This window comes from Brachyhypopomus gauderio, chromosome 12, assembly GCF_052324685.1.
Source record: "Brachyhypopomus gauderio isolate BG-103 chromosome 12, BGAUD_0.2, whole genome shotgun sequence".
In the NCBI taxonomy this organism is placed as follows: Eukaryota; Metazoa; Chordata; class Actinopteri; order Gymnotiformes; family Hypopomidae; genus Brachyhypopomus; species Brachyhypopomus gauderio.
The window spans coordinates 4515657-4534310 of NC_135222.1; the positions used below are offsets into that span (position 1 = coordinate 4515657).

The 18654-nt window shown below is 45.1% G+C and overlaps 1 protein-coding gene across 3 annotated transcripts in view; it reads right to left on the bottom strand.

Moving 5' to 3' along the window:
• cpamd8 (C3 and PZP like alpha-2-macroglobulin domain containing 8) overlaps window positions 1-17205 on the bottom strand; it is a 30692-nt gene extending 13487 nt beyond the window's left edge. For 2 of the 3 annotated variants that reach the window (XM_077024536.1, XM_077024534.1), the window contains exons 1-29: window positions 16680-17205; window positions 14801-14952; window positions 13918-13940; window positions 13558-13723; window positions 13289-13341; window positions 12763-12780; window positions 12040-12094; window positions 11747-11860; window positions 11362-11446; window positions 11178-11286; window positions 10723-10950; window positions 10344-10514; window positions 9913-10041; window positions 9427-9622; window positions 8965-9128; window positions 8556-8705; window positions 8281-8439; window positions 8030-8169; window positions 7767-7829; window positions 7403-7634; window positions 6710-6863; window positions 5397-5536; window positions 5213-5264; window positions 4670-4968; window positions 3723-3948; window positions 3360-3536; window positions 3109-3190; window positions 482-638; window positions 31-105 (exon numbers count right to left, since the gene is read on the bottom strand). In XM_077024536.1, coding sequence (XP_076880651.1) covers window positions 31-105; window positions 482-638; window positions 3109-3190; window positions 3360-3536; window positions 3723-3948; window positions 4670-4968; window positions 5213-5264; window positions 5397-5536; window positions 6710-6863; window positions 7403-7634; window positions 7767-7829; window positions 8030-8169; window positions 8281-8439; window positions 8556-8705; window positions 8965-9128; window positions 9427-9622; window positions 9913-10041; window positions 10344-10514; window positions 10723-10950; window positions 11178-11286; window positions 11362-11446; window positions 11747-11860; window positions 12040-12094; window positions 12763-12780; window positions 13289-13341; window positions 13558-13723; window positions 13918-13940; window positions 14801-14952; window positions 16680-16771 — 3861 coding nt within the window. In that variant the 5' untranslated portion in view covers window positions 16772-17205. The remainder of the gene's footprint in view (window positions 1-30; window positions 106-481; window positions 639-3108; window positions 3191-3359; window positions 3537-3722; window positions 3949-4669; window positions 4969-5212; window positions 5265-5396; window positions 5537-6709; window positions 6864-7402; window positions 7635-7766; window positions 7830-8029; window positions 8170-8280; window positions 8440-8555; window positions 8706-8964; window positions 9129-9426; window positions 9623-9912; window positions 10042-10343; window positions 10515-10722; window positions 10951-11177; window positions 11287-11361; window positions 11447-11746; window positions 11861-12039; window positions 12095-12762; window positions 12781-13288; window positions 13342-13557; window positions 13724-13917; window positions 13941-14800; window positions 14953-16679) is intronic. The other variant, XM_077024535.1, reaches the window with a different exon arrangement.
• Window positions 17206-18654: the final 1449 nt, after the last annotated feature.

The window sequence follows — 18654 nt, forward strand, 5'->3', positions numbered from 1 at the left end:
AAACATTGTGTAAATAAGATACTGACTCACCTCAGTTGTAATCCCAGTCTCCAAGAGGGCAGCCACCACATAAGCCGTCAATGAGATCTTCCCATGGATACCACCCTTCCAAAGAATCAGACAGGGTAACATTCATCATGTTGACAACCAATAACATTCCTAGCCATTTCCTTGGCTTGACTGTTATGATCTAACTGGGACCCCTTCCTACACATGTACATAAATAATTTCCTTGCATTGACTTTGGGATACAATAAATAAATGAAATCCATTTTCTTCAGTCAAATCACTCTTGAGGCCAGTTCATAACTTTACTCACTCTGGAACATTTCCTGAGTGGTATATGATGCAATAGCTTCCCTGTCTTTAAAAATAACCCCTCCAGTTCCACCCTCAATTCTAATAAATGGCACTAAACAATGAGGCAAACATATAGTCCTGCCCCGCCTTTCACATGCGTGAACGTCTCTGCTTAAGATACCTGCAGGTCTTTGTTGAGTATTCTTCCCATAGCTGGGAAGGAGCCTTCATCTCTCTGGTGACTAATCAGCCAAGCTTTTGCTGCCTGAAGTTCTTCTGGGTCAATGAAGATGAAGCCGCGAGACTGAGCAAAGGACTTGAGCACGAAAGCGGTCAACCTGCAGAAGAGGAGTGGGGTAAAGAAAGGATCTGTGTGGCATGCTGGGTAGCACGATGGCAGACAAAGTCTTAAGATTTAGTAAAGGAATGAAAATCATTGGGCAATGTCTGGCACGGTCTGCAATGTTTGGATGAGAAGATCGTGGTGAATGGTGGGGGGGTCTGATGGAAGATGAACGCTCGTGTCCCACAGATGGAGATAGATGTGACTAGCAGCGTTCTAAGATCGTGCAGCTGCTGGAGTCACGAAATCTGGTACAATATCATATAAACTATGGTTCTGCGTGATGGTATGTCAGAGGAGCACTGTACACTTCAACAAATCGGCTTCCTCTTTAAACTGCGTCCTGACTTCACTTGATGACCCGAGTGAGGATGAGCTCAGAGGCACAATCTGAAACAGCTTAAGGCAGTGCCGAAGACCTTAGCACAGCAAGCACTCCCACCTCCCAAAGTCATCCGAAACTCTCCTACTCCGGCACGCAAAGCCCACGCCGATTTGCTTTAACTGCGACATGGCATGTCATGACAACATTCCTCTGGGAACTGAGAAGCAATGAGGCAAGCCACTTTTTCAGTGAAAGGGAAGATGGGTAAATAAACAGTCGTGTTTTTTTCCTAACGTACATTTGGGTTGTTACTACAGGAACAAGCCAAACACCCATTCATTAACCAGGGTATGATATCCAGGCCCTGGATGTTATTTCTCCCAAGAGGGGGAGCAGGGCTGGAGTCTCCGGTCTGAAGGAATTTTTATAATGTTAAGTAATACTGTGTCAGAGCCTATAACGGCCTGGCCCACAGGAGAGGCTCTAGGAAGTGTAAACATGATTTAGAGGGCAAGGAAATGCAGGAGAGAGCCTCAACTTCCTTAGTTCAGGCTAGATCAGGTCTTCCAACTCGTGAGTAGTTCCTTTGCTCATCAGATTGCTTGTGTAGGAAGCTGAGAGCCAGTGCTCTGGATATTCAAGTACATACACTCAGTTAGAACCAACACCCGATAGAATAATGAAAGCCCAAATGGAGTGCTCAGCCTTCTTTTTAATGTTTGATCTTAGCCATCACTGCCAAGATTCTCTACAATAGAATTAAGGACCAGTGAAGAACACAGGAAATTAGAAAAATAACACAAAGGATAATATAAAAAGGGCAGTGTGTGTATATATGTGTGTATATATATATATATATATATATATATATATATATATATATATATATAAAACTAAACATGGGACTTCAAGGCAGTTACAGGAAAGACAAAAGCCCCGTGTCTTTACACCAGATCTAGTTAGGACACTGACAGGAGTTTGAGAGACTATGGAGTCAGAGTGGGGTCTAACAGATTACATCTGCATGTGGCTCTCATTGGATACAGACGTGGCAGGTATGCAAATGATGCTGGAGGATGGGTTGCCAGGTATGCGAATGATGCCGGCGGATGGGTTGCCAGGTCCTGATCAGAGTACAAAACAATCTCCTTTCCCCTCCTAAAGGCACGCTGACACTACTACTCTCTCCTAGAGCATGTGGGAGTGCCTTCCAGCCAATGATCAACCTCCCCAATTTATCACTCATGTTTAATTCCCCTCCAGTAAATGCTGCTTTTTTCACATCAGACCAGCACTGAATACATTCACATCACTGGGGCACTTGCCGTATCGCCATAGCCAATGTATTCATTTGCAACTGCAATTTCCTCTCCCACTGCCTGGCTGAAGCTGGGATAGATTAACCTAGTGCAGAGACTGCCATTAACCTGAACATAAGTGATGTATGCTAATGATTAACTGTGGAACAGGAACAAAAGTTGGGCTGTTCACCCTCATCAACACTGTTTTACTGATAGATTAGTAAAATGTTGGTTACAGACTGTTAGCGTTCTGCGTTGTATCTGCAAGGGGCACAATGCCCACAACTCTTAAACGAACGACCCCGTAATGCGAGATGAAATTATTCTAGGAGTCAAAAGGTTTCATAATGCATAGGTCCCTATGAACAAATGTCGTTCATAAGTTTTTCAGTTCACACAGAAATTGGAGGCAAATTGGTTTAATGAAGGCTCTACTTCTAGCATAGCGAATGGCCAAAGCCAATCCTTCTTTACTGTTCAGACTCCCACATGTCCGACAGCATGAGGCAGGAGTGCTGAAGCCAGCCGCAGGGGGGCTAAAGGCATCTATTTTGAACCATCATTAAGTGTTCCCAAAACTTCATAAATCAGGGCTCAAATGACTGGACTCTAAATAGACTCGAGTTGGGGAAATTATTACACCTCAGGAGTCCAATTAAACCTGGCTTTTACAACTCATGCCTCCACAAAATAGCATATTACTTACTTTACATAAATCATGGTAGTATATATATTTATATAGTTACATGCATGAAGGGATGGAGAGAGAGAGTTCTCTAGCAAAGAACAAGTTTGGAGAGAGCTTCTGGAGGGAATCTTCATGTAAGATTCAAACTTACCACATGCTTCCAGAAGAATCTCTCTCTCCAAAGGCACTGTAGGATCCATCTTGCCTCTTATATGTCAGCTGTCTTTGGTATCCTGTGAGATTGGGTGTGGTATAGTATTACTATATTTACATATTTTAGTAACTTATGAGGTATGAATTGATCAAAGATTTCATGATCTGATTGCTTTGATGTAAAACACCCATAACATATGTCAAATATAAAACTTTGGGGGAAAAAAAAAAAAAAGTTTTTAAAAGTACCCTGTAGCAGATAATCTGTAGCCTCTGCCTCCACTTCGGGGGTGAGTTGATGAGTTTTCTGCAGATATTTGAGCACAAAGACATTCGGGGCAAAATGGATCATATTTTGCTCCCCACAACCAAATGGCAAACGGAGGAGTTTGTCCAGGTTGTTGAGAGTAGGGCCCATGACATCACCTGAGAAACAATTAAAATAAAACGTGTTAGATTCCCAGACTTCATTTCCATCAGGCCTTATATCACTGTTACATATTATAGATTTAAGACAGAATGAAATGTAAAATCGCTTTTAGTAACATGAACTGATGGAAATTAAACATGCAGCAAATGTTTTATTCCACAGCACGAACTAAACTTTCTTACCAATCATGGAGGCAGTGGCCCTCTCGGAACCTGGCACGGCATTGTGGGGAACCCCCAATGTAAACGCCTCGTTGTGGTTTTCATCTGCGTCCTCTTTGCGCCATATTTTGAACTCCCCTGCTGACCCCCAGCCAGTGGAGAACCCAATGTACTGTACTTGGGTCGGGAGGCGGCCGGCCCACTGCAGGATCAGTGACTCGCTGGATGGTTCCAAGCCATAACCCACCTGTAAGAGACAAGCTCAGGTGACCGAGAAAATCCTGGCACTGTCGGTAGCAAATTGGCCCAAAGAAGTTTTAAATTGTTGCGTGTTTGCTAGATTCTCTGCCTCTACACCCTGGCAAAGTAAAGAGACGATTAGTTTCTGCCATGTTAGAAATATGCATGGCCTTATTCACAGGAAATTATGCAAAAAATAACTAATTCAATAACACATTGGATGCTAATTATGTTCTACTTTAAAAAGTACCATTGCAAGGTTTCGCAGTACTGGATAGCAAATCTGTGTCTTTCAAAACAAGTGGGGCTATGCAATACATGTTATGTCTGATTGCTTCTGATGGTAAACAGCGTGGGTTGAATTCTGTGCTTGCATTCTGATTGCCAGTTAAAAGCAAGGCACTGACCGCAGGTCATTCAGTCCCCATAGAGACATCTGCCAACCAAGCATGACCTCACACAAGCATGCCATTAAAAACCCAGCCTGACTGCCAGGCGAGTGCACTTGGCAGGTGCCAACACACACATGCTTTCTCAGAGAAGCCCCATTCACCCAAGAGCCAGAAAATCCTCACAGAAATCCTCTGGCACAGGGCAGGTATTCTCAAATCCTACAGACACTCCCCCAAACAGCCCCACACAAAACCCCACTTGTGGTTCTCATGGATCGGTCCACCAAACATCAGCAGAACATCAGAAGAACATCGGATCAGTGCGGATCGTCCTACCTGTATGCCTTCTCCCCTCCAGCTGATCCAAAAGCTGCGAAATTCATCCCAGGACAGGAGGCCCGGCGTGGGCACGCTGGCCACGGGCTCCCCCATCTTTCCCACAGAGATCCAGGAGCGGGAGTTTTGCCTGCCTCCCAGTACAACCTCCACCATTTCAGTGCTGTCATGGGCACTGGGTGATAAGGCGATGTGGGCGTCATTGTGGCTCTTCACTGCTACTTGAATATGTGCGACTTTCGACGGCTTCTTTAAATACTGGTATTCATATTTGTTTGGCGTGGAGATGTGGATTCGTTCTGCAGTAAAGATTAATCACCAAAAACAAAAAATATCCATTTTGGCAGCCTGCGTGAATATCTTTGATATAAAATTATAGCATGCAAAATACATAATATTCATGCAAGGCTATCCTAGAATCAACTGGGTCCACAGGAGAGTCGTTATTCAGCTGGTCCAAACGTGTCCACTAGAGTTCACGTCTCTCAGATCTGAGCTACGTGATGAGGCTGGACGTGGGTGTGCAGGGAGAGGTGGGTTTACCATTTGGACAGAAGAAGACACTGTACGTGTACTCTCTTGGAAGACCTTCCGGCTAGAAGAGGACATAACAGAAGAGAAACATTACCCACTTTTACAGACGACCTCTGTTAAGCACCATTAATGACTGCTACTACGCAATTGCTACATAGAAGTAAGACCCGTTATAGCAACTCCCCCTTCATACCTCAACCAGCACGCTCCGCCGTACGTAGTCGACGGCCACGGGGCTCCTGCGCTCCTCCTGCTCCTCTCCAGCTTTGTTGGCTTTGCCAGCCTGCAGGCCTTCCGAGCAACAGCTGGGTTCACTGTATGCAACTGCACGAGCTGTTGCCAGAGATGAGCGAAAGCAAAACCCCATCAGCAACTGTGCCGCTCAACAGCAGGGCGACAGAATAAGGTTTGTCTCGAGGTTTGCATTTCTAAAAAATGGTTAGAAAGTGCCCAGGCTTCGCAAGCTTACGACTTATGGTAAATACAGTAAATGCAATGGTGTAACGGTGCCACATAGCAGTCTACAGCAGGATGGAGATCTCCCTGTGTGTGTGGTGAACGCCTGGGGCCCAGGCAGACCCAGACAGAGATGCAGGCAGGCAGCTGATTGGCTGATTGACCAACATCATCATCAAGCCAAAGGAAATGCCTCCAGCACCACGGAACTTAAGCTTTGTCTCAGGTTGTACTTTTCTCTGATATTGTAAGCCATAGCATTAACGCACAATGAAATTATGCTAATGAAGACCAGAACATAATTTAAATATTAGGAAAGGAAATTCATTTTTGGGGGAAATTTTATTTTATTTTCCCCCATTTGATGTTTGGACTCAATACAAACCAACCCCACCAATTACAGATCCAAAAATGATTTATGCACAATCAGTTCACTTTTATCACGCACAAGGCCATTTCGGCACTGCGTGAGCCGCAGAAGTCCCAGCAGAATAACCACTATTACGGAGTTAATCTGTGGAGGAACACGAAACATGCTCCTAGCACCTTCATACGGAGACTCGCTCTCAGTTGGAGTCTGTTCATTTTGCTGCCCCAGCGGGGTCAGACCTGGGTCACACACAGACACCCGCAGCGGGAGAGACGCCAGACATTCATGTGGGCTACTGAAATGATCCTCCTTAGCCCTGCATTCCATGAGCAAATGACTTTTTAAAAAGGGTCAATCCAAATAATAGTGACAGCAGTTATGCATAGCCTGTACACATAGCTAATTACACACAAATCACTGTTCATCATCATCATCTCTTTAATGGAAGTATTAGATCTGAGAGCAAAAAAGGGGCATCTAATGAAAAACCCAAATATAGAGAAATGTAAATTAATGTAAATTACTTTGCCAGGTGCAGTACCACCAAATCAGTAGCAAGTTAAAGAATTTTAGAAGAAATTAAACAATGCTTTTTTTCGAATTAATATTGTCGGTTCTAACATGTGCAGGCTCCATCACTCATAGCTAAACCGCTACATTAGAAACTCCACGGTTCTGACCTGTGATGTTAGCAGTCACGAGCTCCATAAAGGACAGCACTATGAAGGTGGGGGCCGCCTCTCCGGGGGCAACGCACTTCTTACGGGTCAGATGATGCTTCCCTGGGTGACCAACAAACTTGATGCCCTTGGGCACCGACACCTTCACGTGAACCTGCGGGGCAGAGGGGGACACGTGCGCCGGTCAGGGTGTGTCTCCACTGCACACAGTGCACGGCGGATGCGAGCTCTGAGCACGTGTGATTACATCATAACTCCCACTCCACAACGCCTACTTAGTGGGACTTCCTGGAGACTCATAAAGGATTGTGGGGAACATGAGGCATACAGCTCATGTTCCTCACAGCCTGACTCATGGACTCCTGTAGGCCCTTGAGAGTTCTCCGCAGTAAAATAAATGCACTCAATTTCTTCCTGCCGTGTCCACATGACATTCTCCATAACTTAGAGACTCCGGAATATGAATCCATAAGAATATGGATTTATGACCTTAGCTGATGTTAGCTTACGTAATAGAAATACTGAAACCATGTGCATGTCAACTTTAAGAGTTATCTTTGATCAATAGGCCATTGAGTGATTTGTTGAGACGGAAATCACACACGTCATGTCAATTGTTTGCCATTGATAATGCTATCATGATAATGAAAACGTATTTGCCCTCCTACATATCTGATCTTCTGTCTCTCTCACCTCCGCACAGGTTGGCAGGTAGTTGTAGACGGTAAGAGAGACTTTGGTCTGCTCTCCACGGATCATGCTGTACGGTAGGGTGAAGTCGATGAAGAAAGGCTTGAATGTGCGCAGCTCAGCTGTCTCTGCTAGGCCCAGCCCCTTCTCCTCCGACAGACCAATCGCCTCAGTCACCCAGGTAGTGATGGAATCTGGGACATCCAATCGCAACACGGCTTCTCCAGTTACATCACTGTCAAAGTGGTGATAGATACGTGTTAGAGTCTGAAGTAAAAAAACATGTATAAATTAGTACGATCTGACGTAGCGTATCGGTGAGATAGGAGCACATAGCCACATCGCAGTAAAGTTTGCTTCTGAGCACCTGACGTTGAGACAGTGCCATATCCACGTCTCGGGGAAGAATGTACGCCTGTGCATCACTGCTCTTTAAAACAAATGAAATAAATACGTTATGAACAGGAGATAAATACAACATCAAGTTAAGAGGTCGTGTTGGCCAAACGAGAACTGAAGGATATGAGTTCAAAGAAAAACTAAGAAGACACAAGCAAGCTCTTCAAATGCCAGAGGACGCCTCATCTCCAGCTGGGCTTCTGAGGGCACAGAGGCGACAGCTGTGTGTACCGGGGTGGTGTGCGGGTGTGGGCGACGGCCTGGGCGGCGGTGTGTGGCTGGAAGGCAGGAACGCCCTCATCTGTGTATACGCCTCCCGTCTGCCTGTGATTGAGTTGTACCATGTCCGTCATGACGAGTAAGCCAGTCTCCTGCGAGACATACACACACACGCACACACACAAACTCAATCGAGGAGTGAGACCTTTCCTCATGGGCGTTTGAAGCATTGAGCGCGTCTTGTACACACAGCGCAACCTCACAGTGAACGCGAAGCGTGCGTCCTTGGTGATGTCCCAGTGCCACGGGAACACGGACGACCGACGGCGCCTTGACGCCAAGCCAGGCCACCAAAAATGGCCGTCATCTTTGGGCACCCCAAACGCGTCAGACACGTCAAAGTCGGCAAGCTCCTCGAACACCTGCGGTGCATCCACACATCAGGAACGTCAATAAAAAACACGACACGCGGTACACGACACAGAACTGCCCTTTAAATACGACGTATAATGTAATATAGTCCATCTCTAGAGGTCACCTTCTCGGCGGTGAGCCGGAAGCCGGGCTTGAGGAGGTACATGCTCTTGTCCACGGTGGCCACACACACACACGAGCCCTTCTCCCCTCTGACTCGCAGGCTGACGGAGCCTCCAGGCACAGACTCATTGGTGGACACAGAGACCGACACCTAGAGGACACCATCCGTCTCTGTTAGCAGCTGAGGAGGAGAGGGTTGGAAATAGAGACGCTCTGACAGAAAAGGGGGCCAAAAAATGGCTGTGGAAGGAGACGTAAAGAAAGAGCGGCCCCCACCGCACTCCCGGAGACCTCCCCGTGAGTCAGACTAGTGCGGGATCTAAACCCTGCACCCAACAGTGCCCCGGAGGTATCGCGAGCAGGCGGAGAGGATGACAGTAGAGGCGAAGGGGGAGGTGGGATGCACGTACCTGGTTCTCGAAGCGGGGCACCACGGGGACGTGCAGGCTGTCAGACACCCCCTCTCCGTCCTCGCGCACGTAGTAGACCAGCAGGCGACTGAGTGGTGCCATGGAGGCCAGCACGGGGAAACGCAGCGTCGACACGCAGCTGTCCGGCCTCTCCGCCTCCCCCGCTGCCGACGCACGCAACGCCGGAGGAAGAGAAGAGTCCGTTAGCAGAGCACGAACAGCTGTGGCCCGGACGAGGTCAGTGCCACTCATGAAGGGTAGCATGCCTGGTGGGTGTGTACACTGCCTTGAATAAATGCCATACAGAAAATGACGATCACAGAAACGTTTTATTGATGTCAGTCGTGAGTGATGATGAAAACGTTTATGTGAAGATATCGTTATGTCGTATGTCAGTTAAATAATCGCTTTTACTAGGTCTAGCTCTAGTACTAGGTCTAATGTCCCTGGGGCAGTACTGACCGGAGTCCAGTGGAGGGTGAGGAGTTGTGTGGATGTTCTTATCGAAGGTGACCGCTGCCCTCTTTGTTCGCTCGCCTGTGCTGTTGGGATGTCTGTGTCCTGATTGGACGATGTTCCCGCGAGCGGTGACCTCATAGTGCAGGGTAAAGTTGCAGGGACAGGTAGACTTCAGCGAGAGCTCCGCCTCCTGGCCGATCTGCGGGAACATTACGGCCGCAAAGCTAGCACTCGGGGCTCTGGGGCGAAGCCAGGAGTTGTAGTTCTAGACCGAAACTAATGATGGAGGTTCTAGAGTGAAGCCAGCGGTTGGGGATCTAAAACGAAGCCCATCGTGGGGGTTCTAGAACAGCGGTGAACCTTTTGAAAAGTATTCAAATATTAGAAGCCAGTTTTCCACAAGCCCTTGCTAGTCACTGTGGTATATAATGCCCAAGGCTGCTGGCGTGGAACCAGGTTTTGCTGACAGTGTCACTCGAATGTTCTTACTGTGAGTGGGACTGCAGGGCTCTGGAGCTGGATGTGACACTTGCTGGGAGAGTACCAGCTGCTGATAGACAGGTAGCTGGGCAGATACTGGTCCCCTGCTGGTTTGCCATCGATAGCTATCACCTTGGTCTGCAAGCAGGAAACAGAAACATGCAGCAAAGCGTTATGCCACGATACAGAAGGACATTTAACACAAGAGCCAGTAACCTGCCGAGAATTATATATGTCTGTGTTTTGCACGTTCTCTGTTGGCTAAAACAAAACCTTTACTCCCAAGTAAAATCAACTGTGCCATGTTTGTTTGCAACGGCCCTGACTCTTAGCTTAGTTATCACTCCATAATCTCTCCATAATCAGAGCTGTTAATTTGCTCCCTGTCCTCCAAAGTGTCGAGGGACCCAGCAGGACCCAGCAGGACCCAGCCCACTGACCTCCAGCCAGGCATACTGTGCAGCTGTGGGGATAGCTGGGATCTCGAAGGACGCCTCCCCATTCCTGGACGTCAGCTCACTGGTGTATACGCTGTCGCGCGGCGTAAGCTCGGCTTTCACGCGGACCACGACTCCATCCGCAGGGCTCCCGTCCGGATACATCACTTCAATCTGGGGGCCCGAGGGGACCAGGAGAAACTATTAGGAAAGCAAACCATACAGGCGTTTCGAAGATCCGGTTTAAAGTCAAACTTTAACTGTGGTGTATGTTGGCATTTTTAGTGACAGCTAGGTCTTTAACACACTTTATTAAAGAAAACGGGCGACTGTGCGTAAGTCCAACACTGCAATGGTTTCCTGCTTGTAAAGAACACCTGACCTTTCCTTTATAGGGCAGACCAGGTTTGAACTGCTTGCGCGTGTCCTTGGAGTATTTGATGTCAATGAGTTGCTTGTGGACTGCCGTGGAGTCATCAAACATTGTCTGCTGACCCCCATCCACGCTGCTCACCGACACCCACATGTTCACGGTGCCCCGGAAGTGATCCGTTACATCCACAGGCATCATTTCCTTCACGCAGAGACTAAAGGTGGCTGACCCTTTGATCTAGGGAGAGAGAGGAAAGAGGAAGAGAGCTTACATATGTTTACAAATATTTACTTGCATTGCCATACAAGGCTTTTTATTTATTGCCTTGTGGTCAAAGTGGTCACAGTCAAGTCTCTAAATCATTTGGTCTATTTGCCCAAGGTCTGGCTCTTTTTTTGGGACACCACCCAGCACTTCAAGAATGATCTGTGCGTTGCGGGAAAGATGTGTTTAATTTTCCTTACCTCCGTCGTCTTGACCACAGGATGACCCGCTTCATGCCGGTAGTAACCGACCCCGTTTACCGTCATGTTTACCGTTAGCTTTCCCGTCACCGGCTTCCCAAACGTGTACCTAATGGAGAAATGCCTGTGAACGTTTTGCTATCGAGCTTTGGGACATGAGGGATGAGATTCGTCGTGTTCTCACCTGGCCTTTACCGTGACCTGTTCGCATGTGTTGAGGTCTCGCACAAATGGCGGAGGCTCTACGGTCAGCTCAAACTTTGGTGTCACTGTTTGAAGAAAAGAAAAAAAGTAGCTTACCACACGTGATTTCCAGAAATAGAGATACTTGTGATACATTTCTGGAGACTGAAGTAGCCCCTGGCACTCTAGAACTTCTGCGATTTGGATGAATGTAGCCACCTGTGGTGCTAGGCCTGTCAAAATCGTATTTAAAATTGTAAACACAATATAAAAATGCAACTGGTACACTGAGAGCTGTAAGTCTCAATTTCGCCACTCCTCAGACCAAGCTAAGGACATAAAATGTACGTGTATGTACAAGCACAACATTCGCACGAGACACTTACCATATTTCTGGACCTCAAAAGTCTTGTTGTAGGTGTGACCTTGCACCTCGACGAAGACGAGCCATTCACCAAAGACCGGCTGGTCAGAGAGTGGGAAACTTACATTCACGACCCCTGATCAGAAACACCCGGTGTTAAGGCCAAAATTCATCCTTGCTCTTCTTCAATCATCACACTGCAATCCAATTAGATGCTGTGGTTGTGTTATAAAAGGTGTGCTTCACGTTCATGTGTCCATGCAGAAGTATAAGTACAATGATTCTAGCCCTTGTTTAAAGGACTGCGTGTCTCACCACAACAAACAGGCTTGAGATCTTTCCACTGGACCATGCGAGAGCCTCTTGGGTCCTGGGTAAATAAGTATGAAATGAATGCATGTAGTTAAACAACAGCGCCATTTTTTGTTGTTGTTACAAGACTAAACCTACATGCTAGTTCCAGACATCTAAATCTAGTTGTCAGTGAAAATCAGGCTTGAGCAGTCTGACTCCAAATCCCACGATGCCTTTCAACAAACTGACCTTGGCCTGCATTCAAAGGGCCAAGACGGTGGGAGGTGTCAGTCCCTGCTGAACTACACAGACCCCCTGCCTGCCACTTCCTGTAGCAGCCAGGTTAACGCAAACTTTGTATACATAGCAAACATTTATTCACCTCCCCCTCCCACACCATCGTTACCCCCCCCCCCCCCACACCCCCCCCGTTTACACAGCTTCCAGAGGAATTTTTTGGAACCAGGCAGCCGTGTTGGGGCCGGAGAAGCTTCAAAGCCCGGACGACCCGTGAGACGGCAGTGACAGCTGAGCCTTCGGGAGCAGCCCGGGCTAAGCCTCGCTGCTTTGATCTCAGCACTGTTGCTTCGCGCACGCCTGCTCCGGGGGGGGGTCGGACCCTGAACCGCGGGGCCTGTTATCAAACAGCGCAGCCCTGTAATCTGGGGCCCCCGCCGGGAGAACAAGGCCCAAAGCGGCCCGGCGCGACCAGGGTGGTCCCTCCTCAGCATGACGTCCACTCACCACCACATAGGCTTCAATCTGGAGGAGAAAAAAGGGGGAAAGGTTGGGGGGGGGGGGGGGGTGTTCAGAAGGACAGCACACGTAAGACTAACTGCACAGCTGCATGGCAAAGAGTGCCACTGCGCCCCGCTACCCTCCTGCTCCAACAACACCACGTCTGTGAGGAGCAACGCGGGCCCGCTGGAGCAGACATGGCTCTGAATAACACCACTGTCCACCCCGAGATGGGCCAGGGTTTGGAGACACTTCAGGAAAAAGCTGTTGACTCCAGGCTGTCGGCGGTAAAGACTGTAATTGCTACGTGTTTGTGTGTGTTGTGTGCTTTATACTAGCATTCTGCTATTCTCTGTTCCAAAGGAGCCCTGATGTTTAACCTTGATCGAATTTTATTATCCTGATCATCCATAACAGACTCTATTATACATGGCGCCTTTATACAAATATGGGTTAGATGGGGTTTCTTTTATTTTAAAAAATTTGGTGTTTTAATAAATGTGAATTGTCAGCAAAGAAGAGATGACAATACCTTGTCACTGGCAGGTCTCATGTCTGGCGTGATGGTGTACACATTGATGAGGACTATTACACAGGGGACAAAAAGTAGCAATAAAAATCAAACAACCAAATTTCTCTCTCCGCATTTCCACACACAGCAGCAGGTGACATCAAGGCGTCCGAGGCTCGTCAACCTTCCGCCGTACATTGTGCACACAGACTCATTCGGTCTGTCTATAATCACAGCGGCAGTGACGTTAAGGCCTTTGCCGTTCCTGTGAGCAGGATGATGGTGGAGACCTTTGTGTCGTGGTTTGTAAATGGGCTTGTCGGTTTGGATGAAGACGGCCGTGCCCTTGCTGTCCACCGTCACCGTGGTGTGGTTGTGAAAGACGTAGCCACCGTGGGCTAGGTGCCGGTTGCCCCATACGGTGAGAAGTGCCTGGCCCCCCACGTGCGACGGCACCTGGGAAAGACAAAGAGGCTGAAAGAGTCTGGCAGGTGCTCTGGTGTCACTGCTCGGACACCGTTTTTAATGGGCTTGGCTATCGCTAGTGCTAAAGCTGCATCGTGATTGTTTCATGTAACTTGTCTATCAGGGCAAAAAATGACTTGGATGTGATGGAACAGAAAAGACAGACAAATTTCTTTTGAATTTACCTTCAATTTGATAGTTCCTTTATCTGAAAGAAAAAATTATCCACTGTAAGTTCATTTAATTTGAATTTTATACAATTTAGCATGCTCAGCAATTTCGATGTGGATGAAATTCACATGTAATCTCCTAAAAACAGAGTTTATTTATTTTTTATTGACTGTTTTTTGAGAAGGGGATAAATCCTGAATTTCAAATAATTGAATTACAGGCCCTCAAGCCTGTGGTAGCTTTAATGTCCAAGATATAGTGCATAAAACCAAAGGCCAACATTAGTTTTGAGGTCCATTTTTAGAATATTCAAGATCAACCTAATTGGCATATTATTCAGATTCTGCTATGATTTGTTTACTTCAAAGCAGTGGTAAGGTGTGGTGCAATGCTATTGTATGTTTATTTTTAGAAAACTTGCATCTAATATTGAAGTCACCTCACATAAATCAATCTTGAATATCTTGAATAAGCTAATTATTTAAATGACTGGTAAGGAAGCATAGTGATAGCAAGATAACACATTAGCAAAAGGTTTGCACACAAGTACAATAATTCAGAAACAGACAAACAAAAGCATACAAACATATATTCAATTTCAGATCTCCCTGATGAGTGTAATCAATTACATGGGACTGTAATCATGTGATCTTAGTTTAAACATATCAAGGTGTTCAAGTAAAGATCAAAGTAGTCAAATGTTTGAAGATCTTGCAGGTCAAAGGTCATACATGATGTGCAGTATTTAAAGCTAGAGAGAACACACCCAAGCTACCACAGAGACCAACCATTCCTGCTGTTCTGAGACCTGTTTTGCTTTTTCCTATTTTAATGGGTGGATTAGGCCTCCAGGTGACAAACTGACCCTAAACCAGGTGAGCTTCACAGAGCCCTCACCGCGGACTGTGCCATGGCCGTGTGCCACCGTCTCCCCCTTGACGCTGAGGTACACCTGCACACGTGTCTCGTCCACAGCCTTGAAGAGCGTGACGCTCACCGCCTCCTCCACTCCAGCGTGGAACACGGACGGAGCAGCGATAAGGTAGCCCCTGTGCATGATGGGAGAGACATCATAATCTCAAAGTGTTTGTGAACTCAAACACTTTCACATTCTCAAACACACATACACACTTGTGAAGGTAGACGTTCATGACACTTATCTGAAACATACAAAAATAAACATAAATTAGTGTAACAAGAACATTAAAGAGCAATATAAGAGTTATGTTGGGACACCTAGCTGTGCTGTCATTTTTTTGAAAGAGGTTATTAAGACTGCTGTACCAGAAGTCAGAAGTCAGAGGTCATGACAACATTCTGAAAACATGCAGTCATGTTGTGAGAGGAAATCTTGTTTAAGGACACTTAGAGGTTCAACAAGACTTACTTGAGTGCACTGGGCATCACATATGTATCCTATTTATTGCACATGAACCATAAATTCATTGTCAGAATCAATGTGCATCCTATCTGAATTAAGATTATGAGCAACAATAAGCTATTCGTTATAGTATAACCCTTCATAAAGCAAACACCACCAATTATTTATTTAGAGAAAAAGCGAAAGTCACATATGTTGAGGGGGACAACCCTACAGAAATGGAGTTTTGCACCATGCTGTCCTATGACTTAATAGTCATACAACTCTCCCCAAAATATTTTCATACTGTTTATAGCCTGTTAATGTTCATGTTAATAAAAATCAGAGATACAGTATAATAAAAGGAATGGCAAAGCTCTGCAAGTGAGCTCTAAGGTAGATCTGTGCTGGGGATAATACACTGAAATAAATTATTTTTAAAGAATTTATGTAATTGTTCATGTTGCTGCTTATAACAATTAAAGGTCATCTGGTATGTTTTGAAACACCATAAGAACAATTATTTATTTTTTTGTTTTTTTTTGTTGAGGGGGGGGGGTCTTTTTAAGCAAACAGCCTCTGCTATGCGTTCTGCAGTTGCAGGAGAAGCGTGTCTGAAGCACTGTTATCAGGTGGTTGGCATTAGCGCTGAACAGCGAGCCCCAGGCCAATTACATCCAAGGATGGAGAAGATCTCAGACAGGCTTGACATTTTCATTTGCACACTAAGATGTCTACATCTTGCAATAACTGTACTGAAAAATAATAAATGAACAAAACAGAACTATGCAAGTTATTTTCGTACAGGGGTCTTTACCACTTCTGAACAAGGCAGGACTAGTTGACAGAACCGCGTAACCAATCACAATGATCCTGGTACCAAGATATTCAATTCAAAAGATCCTTGGTCGTCTGAATCTCAGTACTAAACAATTGCGAATTAGAAGGACAACTTGATAGCTGTATGCTTAGTATACAAACATCTCCTTAAACCGAAACTTTATACCTGTGGTCTGTCTGAACTTCTGTAAAACACTCTAGAGTGATCAAATGTATGTCACACAAAGGTTTATCCACGGTTTAGGAGTAAATGTCCTATCACCTGCCTTACAAGAACTGAAGAATTCCTTAGGAGAACGAGCGAGTGAATATATCCGGAAAATAATGTCATTCATGAAGATCAGTCGTATGATTAACACCAAGTACTCACATCAACATACTTTGTTCTCATGCGCGCTGTTGGCTTAAAACTAGATGTTGAAAAATTATTAATCTCTACTGAACGGTGAGATTTAGTAACTTGAAAATACGACAATTTTTTCAATCCAATTATATATATGCTGATGCAGACAGAATATCGAATCACACCGAATACTTGTCAGTAAAAACATCTGAACAAGTTCCTTGCAAACTTACTGTCGTTCCTGTGAATGAACTCCACCAATAACATATACGATAACGGTCCACGATAGAGTCCACGAATTTTGATAGAAATGTATCTCCCTCATTTTGTCCGCAGTCTGTCTTGTTCTGTGAATACAAACTGCTTGATCAGATTCTATGTTTTATTCCTTGAGAAATGACAGAATAACTCTTCATTCAGAAGTAGTCTCCATAGATGTAAGCATGGGGGCTGCTCGCTTCCGTTCTCCCCGGTTCGGCGTCAGGGAAGTTTTTATCTCACTTTGCGAAATCCCTTTCCATGCAACCCATTTTTTTCTTGGGGGGTAACTTTTCCCCCCCACGCAGATACGGGCCAACTTTGCGTTCCTTATTCATCCGCCTTAGTTCCGTTCGCTCATATTTCAGCATTACAAACGACTGCCGACCACCTCCGCCCCTTGCGTCTCACCATATTTGTTAATGCACATCAATTTGGGTCCAGTGAACGGGGTTTAGACTCCCTACCCAGATAAGGCCCCCCCCCTTGAGCAGCTGATCTTTTCTCAATCAGTGCTGCGTCAAAAGGGCTCGTGTCGCGTGCGCTTATAGTGCGCTCGTGCAAATAAAAGCTTTTAGGAAAGACAACGTGTTGCTTTAAAATGTTTAGTTTGCCTTCATGATGATTCACGAACATGGAACAAAAACTGTTTTCAGTTGTTGCTCCTTTCATTTCGTTATGTTGGCGCCTGGTTTTATCATTCAGTTACATGAATGCACATCGTCCATTGATTAACAGACCTACATTTAGAACTATCTTAGTACTCCTTAGCCCATGAACACGGGGTGAATGCGAATTGTCCTCGCAAGCCCCGAGAAGTCTGTTTTTAAAAAGGAGCTTGTTGGGTGTTCAAGTGTCTCCCCCTAGTGGCAGTCCCCCACAGTTAAAATGACTTTATGATGATTTTAGAAACTTAGTACATTTTAGAAATTATTTATGCCTGAAGTAGGCTACTTCTGTTTAAGTCAGTTAGTTAGTTAGCTCGCTTGTTTGCTTGTAAATTTATTTGTTTCGTTGCCCCCCTTTCTCTGGGATTTCAAACTGGTCTGGGATTATTATAATCCAACTGTTGTGTTAAAGAAAGACACTGGGTCTTGATTATCTGAATCTGGACTAGTTTATTCTCTGTAATAGTATATTCACACAAGAACTGACAGAATGAAACCAGATGAGATCTGCTTCAATCCCCCATCTCGGTGATCAGTGTATACCAGCATTTCTCATATAGCAGAATAGGATGCCAAAGGATTACACATCTCTTTAACTCTTTTAATAACAAACTATTTATTTAACAATTAAATAAATATTTAACAATGACTAAATATGTAACAATTATTCACTTAAATAAATGATTTAACAAAATGACAAATTAAATATCTACAATAACTTATATGTACACTGACGTCACACATCATAGTGATGTAATAAATAAAAATTTTCATCAAGAATTAGACTGTGTATAAGCTTTAAATAAAATCAAGGTTACACGTATAGTGATTTCACTACTATGAATATCGCCGATATTCTACAGTTGGGTTAATGTAAGCAGTATCTTATCTAATCGGGCAGTTATTCAAAACATTTTGAAAATTTATTTTAAAAATCACCATGGATCTCATACATCTGTTTTAGAAACACCCGTTCATTAAAACCAGAACCCAACGCGGAATCTCCATTATAATTTTTATTTGTGCTGTGCTTCAGTTAACAGTCTACAATGTGTACTTGAAAACAGGCAGCAGACAATCAAAAGATAGAATAGTTCCAAATGGCATACATCAAGGGTCATGCTTTTAATCAGTGTTGTTTAGGATTTGCAGAGCATAGTATGTGCTTGCCTTTATCCGAAGTGAGGACATCCAACCATACAAAGTTTCCTATAATATACTGCCGATTCACATGGTTTTGCTTCACTTTACTGTAAATATTAAATAAAGTTCACAATAATAG